We start from the raw sequence: 13,490 nt of genomic DNA, 5'->3' as shown, positions 1-13,490 counted from the left end.
TTTGTTTCATCTGTCCTTTACTTGGATATTCCAAAAATTACCTGATCAGTTCCATCCTACCCATATGATATCCCACCCATATAATGCTTCAGCACCATTAAAACCTTCATTCAATGGAACATCTTTCATATTTTATCTGAAAGAGAGCATAACCGTGAAGTTTAATGACCCAATCGTGCAGAACCAAGCCATGTTTCTGTAAAACCAATTATATTTTTAGTGTTCCTTAAGCTATCCAATTTTGCTTGGCGGGCTTGAGGCATTTGTGAACCTATACCTGAATTGCCAGTAAGATTTTGCTTGTTGATTAATTTAGTATAAACAGGTCTTGATATAAGCTTTAAAGAGCCACCCAAAAACATTTTTCAAATAGTACCAAAATAAAAAAATGACCTCTTCTGGTGCTCCGATGCTGTACATATGAAGAAACAGACATAGTTTTTCTCTCCAATGTACATCCATTGCTGTAACAGTAAAGGCAACAACTCTCTTTCAATAAATCAGCCCCATCATTTGTACTTCCTCTTTTCTTTTATTCTTTGCTCTACTGTTCATTGGGAAAAACTTTAGTCTGTTTCTCTACATGAACAGAAACAGAATGAGGAGTGGTTCACCAAAACAAGCCATTATTTTAGTTTGGTATTATTACAAAAATGCTGGTGGGCAAAATCCAATAGCAATATTTATGGGCCAGGAACAGTTGTATGAGGATCAATAGATTTATCAGTACATTTAAAAGTGTACTTATATCTGCAATCTTCATATCAGTATTTATAAAGAATCCAACTTCAGTCATTATTATACTTTACAAAATACAAAAGTTAGCTTTTCTTCTTTAAGGTCAAGCTTTGAAAGGTGAATTGCATAGACTAAATATTCAAATTGTTACTATTTCTTTTTTCTGCCAGAAACATAATTTTCTTTTTATTCAACAGATCCTGTACAGAGATTGTTACTCTAAATGTTTGCAGTAAAGTAATCGGCAGAAGGTTAATGTGACATTTCACAATGATTGTTTATTCAGCTGAAGATGACTAAATACTGATAGATTGGCTGGTAAACCTATTATGATGCTAATTACTAGATTTAGTATCTGGTATGTCCATTTTATGCTTTTCATTCCATTTACAGTAACTAACTTTATTTTTTATTACCTGGCCTATTGCAAGGAGAGAGAAAAATACTGCAAATTTAAGAAAGAAGTTCTGCCCTTTATAATAAAAAAAATTGTATATTTCCATTCATTATTGCTTGATCGTTCTAAAAACGAAAAGCATTTTTAATAAGTTATTAGCAACAGCATTAAATCGAAATTGTGCAGATTGTGTAGGTCTAAAATCTTCTTAATATTACTCTAGGTAATATGTGACAATTAGTAAAGTCATACAAAAGACAAATATCTGTAAATTCCAATTTTTTTTACATCAGCTATAGGTTATTATGCTGCTTATGTTACAACAGGAGAATGAACATTTCCATGTGTATGGGTAAACAGGTGGTTATATAGGTTTAATATTGCCAACAAGGTACTTAGAAATTAACAGAGATGCCTGCATCTGATTGTTCTGCCACAAATCAACAGACCAAACTAGAGCTAAACGGCAAGCAGATATTACAGGTGAAAAAAAAATGTGAATATGTACAGAAGGAAGATCTAGATTCAAGGAATAATACATGTCTCCTAAAATTAGGGAGTTGGCCAAATTATAGAAGTTGAATTGTTAAGGGTTAAGAAACAGCACAGTTATTATGAATAAAAGCTCATTTTGCAAAGTGGATGCCTACTTTGCTTTATAAAAAAGTGTGAAGATTTGTTAACTTTAATTCCCCTTGTACTAGAACAGATAATTTAACACAGATATACAGATTTATAAGGCTATGTGGATGTTTACTCAACTGCAACCTCAATATTCACGTTGCTTTGTTAATTATAACTACCTTGGTAAATCAACATAGTTCTGTAAGACATGGATGGCAAGGCAAAACTGTTCTTTAGCTAAGTAGGAGTCAGACCTGCATAGATAATAAATAAGTGCTCTAAAGAACATAAACATAAGTGACAGACTATACGTAAAAATAACATTTTTAAAACATTACTTAATGTTCTCAGTGAATTTGTAACAGGTGGGCCCTTTTATATGCTTATTTTAAACAAACCTAACAACCATGTGCCTGGTTGATACACAAAAGGGGGCTCTCTGAATGGCTAGGTTTCTCAGTATTATTCCTTCTTGTCTACAAGAAAATGGCCATGAAGATCATGAAGATCTAGAAGAAAAAGATTAAGTCTGTTAGGAACCATATGATTTTTATTAATCAGTAAAACTTTAGAATCGAAAGATGCCTTTTTTTCTCTTCACTGACTTCACTAGGTTTTGTTCTCTTTCTGAAGCCAAGTTCTCAGTGCTTGTCATCTTCAAACTTTGTCCTGTGCATTTTTATTTTTTTTTATGCCTCAAAAAAGGAAACAAGATTGATTATTGCTAACTGGAAGCTGTAGGGTCAATTGTTACATCCTAAAGTTGCAATCCTGAAGAAGAAGAATGGCATCAGTTGAGTTTAACATGCTGGGGTTGGTTGCTGTGACAAGATGTCCTGTCATGGAGGTTGGTCTGTCCATTGAAGATTTACCTTTTTTAGCCCAGTGACTACACCAAATAAGTACATAGCACACAAACTTTTGCCCTGGGAGTCCAATATTGCTATGCCTCTATTCTTGACCCATTGTCTTCTGAGTTGGTTCATCCCATTTTCCTCCCGAAGAAGCTCGGGCTGTGAAATGCGTACATGGATTTTGTATGTCTTAACTTAAAAATCTATTATTATGTACATACAAATGTGTTAACTTTAACCATGAGCTCTGACTCAGAATTTCCAAATCAGGTTAGGTTTCTTGACTGATCTGACCAAATTCCATCCAACTTTTTTTTTCTGTTTCATTAATTTCTATTTGTCCGGTGTCGGTCTGTACAAGAAAAAGCTTGTAAAGCTCAATTAGGTACCTCATTGGCTACAATCTGTACATTTGTAGAACACATTGCACAGAAATGTCAACACTGCAGTGCACCAAGCAGCAACACTCTACTATATAACCTAGACCAGTGTTTCCCAACCTTTCTTAGTCGCGGCACATATTTTACAATTAGAAAAATCCCACGGAACACCACCAAAAAGTCAGACACGTAAATTAGCTACCTGCTGCCATCTAGTGGAAGAGTTTTTTTTGGTTCTGCCTATCACTATACATCGCTGGTATAGACAAATGAAGACAAATTTTTTGCAGTAAATAAATCATTTTGGGACCAATTAACTGAAATTGGATAATTTCCCACAGTACACCCGAAGATCTCTCAAGGCACACTAGTGTGCCGCGGAACAGCGGTTGAAAAACACTGACCTAGACCACCCAGGGAAAACCCATTAAATATAAACCATGTATATAAAGGAGGAGCATACACACTCCATGGGAAGTATATGTAAATAAATTAAGAAATATGTGATTGCTGGGGAATATTTCACTGTGTATGAAAACACACTAACCAGAAAATTTGTAGCATTCATTCCTTGTTCTTAAATGTTTGAGTATAAAAGCTATACCAATATGATTATTTAAACCTAAGATTTCCAATAAATATAGTTTCCACAAAAATTACATATGGATGCTATGTTTCATCTGGGTATCGGATATTATGAATATTTCCTCATAAATAGTTGACATCAGAACAGGTTTCCTTATGGGAAGATTTTACTGCTTGTTCACACCAGTGACAGTTAAAAAATGTTGTGTTTTCCATCACATCTATTAGCAAGACTAGGAATCAATAGGAAGCATGATTTCCCTGACCGGGAACAATGATAGTAGTTGTCTGTTTATATTTTTTAAGGCCACTTTTACACCTGCGGTAAACCCCCGCCCAACCGTGTTCCCAAATGCTCCTATTGAATCGTATGGGACTGGTTGGGAACTGTTTTGTGCACGTTTCACAAAACAGTGGATTGTAGTGCAGTTCCTCAAATTCAACATGTAGCTTTTGATTGCCCTTGAGCAGACAGGAGCTTACTTTGATTTGAATGGGAATGCATTCCAACCACAATGAGCAGTGGTTAAAAGTTGTTGGTTTGTGGTTTACATTGCAGTGGTTTCTAGAGGACTGAAGATAGATAATCCCTTACAGTACAATGAGCCGCACTGGAAAATCAAGCGCACTCAACTGCAAAACAAAGTGTTCACCCATTGCTGTGGGTGACTTTAAAAACTGTTCCCCGTTGCATATAGGAGCATTCAGGAGTAGCTAACCACTCAGGTTTAGACTGCATGTCCAAAAGAGGCCTAAGAGAAATTGAAACAGCTGACTACAGCAAATGATCCCACTTGAATTATATGAAACATGAAACCTGATACATTGCTTTGGACACATATTGGTTGCTGTGGATTACTGTGCTGTGGTTTAGATTGCTGTAAGGACTAAGCACTGGCTAAGTCTTATATTAATATCCGGTACATTGAACCAGGATGAATATTCAATGCAGATATGTTATAGAAAGCTCTAACAAACGTGACAAGGAGAAATGCTATTGATATAGGAAATGCTATTTGTCATTTAAAAGTAAATTGTGATTGAAATAGACTGTTTGAACATACGAGAACCTTGTGTGGTAGCCAGGGATTCTGAGTAATGACATAAAACAGGTAATTAATGGCCGGTTTGCTTGCCCAGCATTTCAATCTCTTGTGGAAGTATTGGATGCAATTAAATAAGATCAAACGACTGAGCTTCATTAGGGACCATTGGATTATATGCTTTAACAAATTGTGTATTTCTGCTTTAGCTAAACTTGCATTTCAAGATATTATTCTTCTATTATGATACAGTAACAACACAATACTACTTTTTAAAGAGCAACTCCAGACACCATGTTAAATAATAACCTGTCACAGAGGGAGCATTGTGTCTATGCAAAAGGTGGAATCTATTCAGTTTACCTTTGTATATAAATCTACATTTTAAATAATTCTTTGCTGCTAGATTTCTTCTCCTTGTCCTCCTTATAAGTAGCAATTTCACACCATGATCTCAAATGTAACCGACTGGCTAGACAGCTCTTCCAATCCATCTCTATAGCTCCAGAGCTGAACCAGCGTGCCTAATTTTATATTATATACAGATATTTTGGGGAACAACTTAATGACCAATGTTCAAATAGCATATAACACAGAAAACTGTTTTTAACATATCATGATTTCTTGTCTATCACAACAGGACTTATTTAAAGTTATAAATTCAAATACATTGTCATAAAAAATGCTTGCTTGTAAGCAGTTAAAATAGAACTTTAGCTTGGTACAATTTACCACAGTACTACAATTAAATATGTTCTTTGGCATCTTATAGTCAAAGTGTGAGGAGCCCTTCACATTTATCGTATGGCAAAGCAGCAAACTTGCTTTATATTTCAGCAGGAGTCCACATGAAAAAGGATTCACTCACTACTAAAGCAACTGTCAAACAGACATTTGTAATATATCTGTGAATCTGAAAATATTAAAAAGTGCTGAAACATTTTTTGGCAAAGGATTGTTATGCATAAACTCACATCTTATTGAATTTCAGCGGGACTGTCAAGTGGCATTACGAAAATATATCAGTCATGTGTTTTACCTTTACAATGTGTGCCCAAGCATGCCAGTAGTGAGTGACAATTAACAGTAAAACACCAACCTGTGCTGAGTCTTATGTATGTAAGATATCTAATAAATGTTTACCATGGCATATGACCTACTGTATGGATTTGTGCTTTTAAAAAAAAAACAATAACTAGAGGGATTCTGAATGGTTGGAGAGAAGGATCAGGCCACTGTAGTGTTTAAAGCACTGAAATAATAATATATCAAAAAAAATTAAGTCAATATTATTTTTCTGTTTTGCATATTTTTAATGCATACGCAATGTATGGTATGCAGTTGGCTATACATGCTCACACAACCTAAATGTAAAAAATGGGAAATTGTGAACAATATAATACATTTTAAGTACAAAGTTATTTACTTTAAACATACATCAATAAGGTGCAAGCACAACTTGAAAATTAAATTGGTGAAAATGTACTTTACAAAGAATATACAATCAAATGCATATAACAAAACTCATTCACTAAACAAAGTAACTCCATTAAATTTGTTTGGAAGGAATTCTGGTTGGGAGTATTTCAAAACATCAAATTTACCCCTAAATCCTTTAATCCTTTTCTCAGGTATAAAAGCTGCTTTCTCAGGTTCAGAGATTTTTCACTCTAAACTCAAAATCAGCAATCTCAAATATATATTCACAATATTAGTCAATTTAAGTGATCCATTTGCAGTTCATACTCATGACTAAATTAATATTTTAGAAAATCCTAAGGTATTTTTAAAAAGGCACAAAATATTTATTGAGAACAAAACTCAAAAATTTAAAAATATTTTAATATAACAAAAGGTAAGTATCCAAATATTATGAATCACTAATATATTCCAAAATGGCCTCCTGATTATATAAAACTGCCTCCAAAAGAACACAAAAATGTAAAGTAAATTCTTCCTTTCCAAGATGTTTCATTTGCCAAGTAGCTAAGGGAAAAAGAATGTTGTGTTTCACTAGTCATACTCATGACTATATAATTAGTAGGTCCAATGAAGCAGTAACAAAATTGGGGTATTTTCATCCAGCTGTGATGTCTACCCCTCAATATCCAAAGCCCCTCCCCTGCAGAGTCTTTTTCTCCACTACAGGGAAGTTAGGCCCTCTTTCCCTCTTTCCCAAAGCCCCTAAACAGCTGTAGGGCAGCAGGTTAAATGTATGTCAGAAAAATTAATCTATTCAGATACATGTGTGTAAGCTGAGATTCCATACCTAGGTATCACAGCCAATATAGCCATTTTAAGATTGCATTTCCTCTTACATTCGGGAAGTAGGTCATCAATGTCATCACATTATCATCAATGAAATGCTGAGACCTGTCCAACCACATTATCACACAACAAGCACACTCTCAGTCCAATCAATGTAGGGAGAGGAGGGCCGAGTACCAGAGGGGACATCGATCCAATAGTCTTCACAAGAGCAGAACAGTATACAGCTTTCTAGATTGCTCCCACTGGTACCAGCAAATGCCCACATCTTTAGAAGATTCATGCCACGCTTTGGGGACTAATGTCTAATAAAGCATTGATACTGTTGCAACAATGATGTATCCTCTGGTGGGCACACATATTTATCAGTTAAGCCCTGCACAACCTAAAGCTTAAATCCACAACAGGATATCTATTCATTCCATGTAAAACCTGGTGGTGTATGTATGTTGGCAACTCCAACCTCATAATACTGAAAATTAGTGAATTGAATTTTTTTTTAAATGTTCAATGGTAAATATATTTGAGATTTTAATTTATTGGTATAGGGATTTACACTTAGTTGTAGTGTCATAAAAAGTCTCAATATGTTTCATTGTTTAAAGCACATCTTTAAAGCACATCTAAATTAGGATGAAAGAACATACAAAAATAAATAAATAAATATATATATATATATATATATATATATATATGTATATATATACTTAAGAAAAGCATTAACCATATGATAATTTTTTTAGACAGGTATAAAAAAAAATCTATAGCATGATATGGTAAAATATTATGAAAAACAAGAATGTTCTTCTTACCTTCCAGACTCAAATGTAAACCATGTTGAATCCCTGCCATATCTTCTTAAAGAGCTTAGAGGCCACATTACCAGCTTTACTTTTGCATTGTGAATATCCCACAGATAGATATTTTCATGTGTGATCTGCATTGTGCATTCCCCATAGATATCTAAATTTGGTGTAGGCATTAGGTACACATTGAATCGCTCTAAATGGAATAAAAGAAATTAAAACAAGTTAAAAGAATATTTTCAAACATTATGCCTACAGATTTCCAATAATTTTCATGACAATACAATGTACAGTGTAAATAGGACTATTTTACAGCTGCACATATGTTTGAAAACCACTTTTAAAACATTGTACCATGTAAGCTTTACCAAGTTGATGGAATTTAAAAAATACATTTTTATATTTTTTTATAACTGCAGCTTTTATTAAAAAAAAAAACAACTGGCAACCCAGCCTTGAAGATACTTGTTTAGACTGTTTAGGGTGACAACCCTCTGATCTTACATCCTCATTATTACCCTTTCTCAAGGAATTCCAATGTAGACCACAATTCAAAACAAATAACACAGAGTTCCACAAAGGAAAAATGCCACGCAGCCATCATTGGATTTCATGTATGTAGACAGGAGGTCGATACAGAGGGACTACAGAGAATCAGTCAAACAGAGTCGTCATAATGCATAAGAAAAATTAGGTAATATGGTAAAGTAAAAAAAAAAAAAAGTATTGTTTATGATGCTTGAGAAAATAAATGTCAGATATTTAGAAATTATATCTGTTTTACATTTATTTAATCACTATTTCAACCTAAATTCTGGTAAATAAAAGCAGATATACAAAGCACTTGATTAGGAATTAGAAGAATTTAAACTATTTGTATTTTCATACTTCTATTCTGCTAGGATTATAAAAACTATTTTTCGATATTTGCATGAATACTACCCATCATTACATATAATTACACTATATCAAATGCTTTTTATGTTATATGGTTGTATTCATATTTTTTTTTACAAATTTACCTGCAAGCAAGGTGTCCAGAAACAATGTCAATGACATGGGTTGAAAAGAACTATGACACTGCCTGGAGTACTTGAGCAAATTTTTTTTAAATAAAAGAAATTGTAAACCATGTGAATAAAATTTGACCTTTGTAAGCAGTCCTGGCAATTTTATAGTTTGTTCCAAATCCTGTCAAAGTCACTTTTGTTGGACAGTTTGCCTTGAAGGTAAATGCAGAGACAAATATAAGTAAAGGCAAGAAATAAAATAAGAAATTCATACAGTGAATTATTATTTGTATTTAGGTTATATATATATATATATATATATAAATATATATATATAGATATAGCATATAGGCGTAAGAATATCGTTTTAACAGTAGTTATTTATGTGTGTATGTGGTAGCAGTTTGAACTACCAAGAGCATCAAAGGATCTAAATATTACAGAAAGGGCATAAGTTGTAGCAAACAAATGTACCCTAATGTTACAATTGCCATTAAAAAGTTACAGCTACTCCAAAAGAAAAATAGAAAAGTCACAACAAACCAACTTTGTGTCCATAGCAAGAGAAAGCAGCTGAGGATTTATAAGCATCATTTTGTTTTGCCCTTTGCAAACCCATTTGTGGAAAAAAATGCCCTGTGCCATTCTTTCCCAAACTCCTGATATTAACAGCTGCCAAAATGGTTACAATGATGAATACAGTCAATTCGCACTGTGAATTTGGATGGCAGAAAAAAAAGTATTCCATGGAAAATGTAATCATTTTTGTATTCATAAGTTAATATTTTTTAATTGATGCTCTTGATGCTTGCCAGCAATGTGAAAAAATATCCACAAGAAGAGGTAGAGCAATATTTCCTCCCTCTAATGGTTAATTATGTTCCACACCTTGCAATATAATAATAAAACAGACACCATAGGAAATAGATTCTAAGAATTATTAGAGTAATCAATAGAGAAGCATGAGAAATGTGATTGTTAAATTGCTTAAGGGTTGTCATTGGTTTTATCATTCATGGAGCTGACAAGCCTGTTCCAGCTGCAAAGCAAACTGCAAATACTATCCTATGAAATATTCAGAAAGTATTCCAAGACTGTTCTGTGAAGAAGCACCTAAATCAACAAAGATAAAAACAATGCTATCACTCAAACATTGCATGCATAAAACAATAAAGAAAAGCTTATAACTAAGTCTGTAAATTTTTGCACAAAACATATGCAAATGTACAATATATACTTTACTTTTATTTAGCTTTTTTTTTACCTTCTGTAATTAAAGGCCCCATGGACATAAAGTTATGATGGTTTAGAATCAATTGAAGTGTCTGACAGTCTGACAGTCTGAACAAGTTGGCAATCCTAACCCTCATGAAAAATACCCCACCACCTTCCAGATAACTGCCTTAATATTTAAAAAAAATCAAAATGGCCAAAATACTAACCAAATGAGAAATCACATCTACCATGCCTTCTGGATTACAAAGTGGATGGGCCGTTTTTTGGTGCCCACATTGCTAACTAATCTGAGCACTTCCAATTCAATCTACTAATAGGGTCACGCCCCCCCCCCCCCCCCACAAGATTCTGAAGACTCCAGGGGTGGTGTTATAACATCATGATAAGAAGTGGAACCAAGACTGGTTCATGTCAGAAAATGTTGCCAGATATGGGCTTTAAGGATATACCGTAGGTTTTAAACTAATATTTTATATGTGTCTATTTATTAAATGTCTCACAAATACACATTTAAAGCATCTTTCTAAAGTTGTGTACAGTTATCTATTGCCCTCTGCCTGCAGTACTGGAATACTAAATAGATACTGTATTTACCATAGTTTGCTGCATTCCAACTCTGATCCTCTAAGTGGTGCGTTACTGGACAATGCACTCACTTTACTTTCGACTTGAAAGTAGACCAAGGTCCACTTGTTGTCTTTGGTGGCTCCAACTAGAAGTAGACTTGATGTTCCACCAAAGAGAAAAACACTTGAAAGAACAGAGCTGGGGATACAGTGGGCCCAGCACATATCTTTAAGGGCACACACCAGATATGGAGTTCCGTGTACATTTCTTAATTTCAGGTGGAGGGCAAAGGATAAGTGTCTATTACTTGATAGGAGCAGTTATCATTTTAAATTTGATGTAGTCATGAAGCTGGATTCACATAGCATTCAAGTTTTTTTAAAAAAGCTAATAGAAGAACCTGTTTACCTTTACACTGTGTCCATCTTTTTAACATTTCATTTCAGGGGGTTCTGAAGCATGCAAGAGAGTGTAAAAGGGGGATGTTGGGATTATACACAATTTATGTGTAGATGTTATATACAGATATAAGGACAGCCAGCCACATGTTTATAAGTCTTTGTAGAAAGAAAAAAATCTTGAGATCATGTCAGCATCCCGTGAGATTCTTCGGCCGCCATAATATAATTGTCATAATGTAATTACACATATTGCACTATATAAATATTACAACAAGGTGACACATAATATAAGCTGTATTGTTTGTAATAATGCATTAAAAAACTAAAGCTACATAGGTAACTGACCCCTGTTTTGTCATCAGAGTTGCTTGCCCTGGCTGGATATTAAGTTATAATGTATTTGAGGTCATCTGGAGAAGTTACCTTCTAGGAAAGCTAAACCATAGTTATGAATTACATTATCATTCCATTTACTATAGGTAGTGGGGAGAAAAGTTGATACCTCAAAAAATTAAGGTATGCGGTCATTAAAAGATTGTCAAACATACTTGTAAAGACAACAAATACTTTAAATAACTGAACTTTGAGTTAGTATTAGCCTCTTGCTACCCTCTATGTAGAACAGCTCATAAATGGCAAAGGGAGAACCAGCACAAGGGGCCAATCAGTTGGTTTGCAGTTCTAAGAACACGTATGCTGAAGGAGGACAGGGCAGAGCAATAAAAAGATGAGCTCATCTATAAACTTCTAATCACAAACATGGAGCAGATAGAAGACCTGATTGTATTGCCTAAATGTAGTAGAGAAATGTCTGGTCTCCAAGCTGACTGGACTTTGTAATATGTGGGCAAAGAAGTCTTAGGAATAAATGAAGTGAAATATAAAACATTAAATGTATGTTTTTCATCTGTGTATTTAACTTTTCACCTAGAGTTCAGGTTTAATCTATTATTGTAAAGTCACCATGTCAGATAAAAATGGCTATTTGATTTATGTTTTCTGATGCTCACCTTATCTGACACCTCTGTTGGTGTGTTTGTTTATGTGCATGGAAAAGATAGTATCTGGCTAATTATTATCCAGAAAGCTATGCTTTGCAGAACCTTCTAATTTATTAAGATGGAAGCCATTAGGATGTCAAGCAAGTTGCAATAACAATAAAAGCTGGATAATTAGGACAAATTTCCACACATTAGAAAATAGGTACAATTTATCTGGAAACAACAGAATGAGGTCAGGTAGCTATTGCCTGAGAACATGATGCTTTTATGTTACAGTAGCTAGCAGCCAGTAAAGTAATCCAGTTATGTCTGTAAAAAGCATATTGTACATAGCCATATTATAGAGATTAATTGATCTGACAGTGGAAGGTGAAACTAAAGTACATGGCCTGTATTTTATAATCTAAGATGATTTATAGCTACGGGTCAAAGGACTACAAGTGGGAATTATTGAAGTACTTTTAGCTCCCAAAAGTCATTGCATGGCAAAGATGGATTTAGATCACAATGTTTTTTTTTGGTGGGCACCTTGAGTTCACAGGTGTTTGAAAGCACAAGCTTGACATTGGTTTTAAAAGTGCATATTAAAAGAGTAAAAACATTTTGGTGCATTCATTATTTAAACTCTCAATATTATGCTTGTTCTTTCCAGAGTTTGAAATATTTTTATTGCAAAACGGAATCATTTTCTGGTTGGCTTGAATTTAATATTGATTCCTTAAAAGTCAATACTTAATACCAACTGCAAAAAAATGTCAAAACAGCATCTGTGGCAGTAATCGAAAACAGCAAAAAGTTATTTAAAATGGCAATTGTAAATTAGCAAAATGACAGCTGATGATAGAAATACAAAGAATTACATGTAATTGAACATAACCGGTTTGATTTGCTAAAGGTGTAGAGGATGGTCACTCACCAAAGTTAATGTTACAAACCAGTAAAAAGAATAAAATAGATTTGAATAAGATATTTTGGATATTGGATAATGCTGCAGGAGGTTTTTTTTTTTACCTACTTATTGGTAATAAAGGTATATGGTTGTCTGCGGATACAAATGCTGCTGGTCTGGCTCTATTAGACCCACCATCACCAGAATAAATGACAGCAACTATTCTTGATGGTTTTAAGAAGCAATATTATAATTTACACTTTTGTTATTAGACTTACAACTCCTGAAAAAGCAAAATCTGCTAAACGTGTCCAAAGCTGAAACTGGACACATTCACAGTAGTTTGTTATTTTATGTCTAAGATGAAAATATATATCTCTGTTTTTAACAAATACTTTATAATTTTTTTAATATATAAAATATGTGAGTTAATTGAAAGGTGTCTTTAAAGTCCATTAAAAGTTGGTTGAAATTATGTAAAAATGAACTGAAGCACACAGTAATAAGTTTTTATTTTATATGTAATCAGTTATTTGTAGATTTAGATTATTGCATTATTCCTATTAACAAACAGAACAATTTATTTTAAGGAATAATAGATTTGATTGAGATATACCGTATTTTTCGGACCATAAGACGCACTTTTTTTCCCCCTAAAGTGGGGGGAAAATCAGGGTGCGTCTTATGGTCC

At 33.8% G+C, this 13,490-nt stretch overlaps 1 protein-coding gene across 1 annotated transcript in view; it reads right to left on the bottom strand.

The window, feature by feature from the left end:
- DOK6 (docking protein 6) overlaps nucleotides 1-13,490 on the bottom strand; it is a 221,279-nt gene that overhangs the window by 98,392 nt on the left and 109,397 nt on the right. Inside the window, exon 5 of the mRNA XM_072411499.1 lies at nucleotides 7,702-7,891. Within this exon, the coding sequence (XP_072267600.1) occupies nucleotides 7,702-7,891 (190 nt within the window). The remainder of the gene's footprint in view (nucleotides 1-7,701; nucleotides 7,892-13,490) is intronic.

Source organism: Pyxicephalus adspersus, chromosome 5 (assembly GCF_032062135.1).
Source record: "Pyxicephalus adspersus chromosome 5, UCB_Pads_2.0, whole genome shotgun sequence".
Classification (NCBI taxonomy): domain Eukaryota; kingdom Metazoa; phylum Chordata; class Amphibia; order Anura; family Pyxicephalidae; genus Pyxicephalus; species Pyxicephalus adspersus.
Note: the sequence above shows the minus strand (reverse complement) of the source record. Positions and strands in the feature narration are given on the sequence as shown.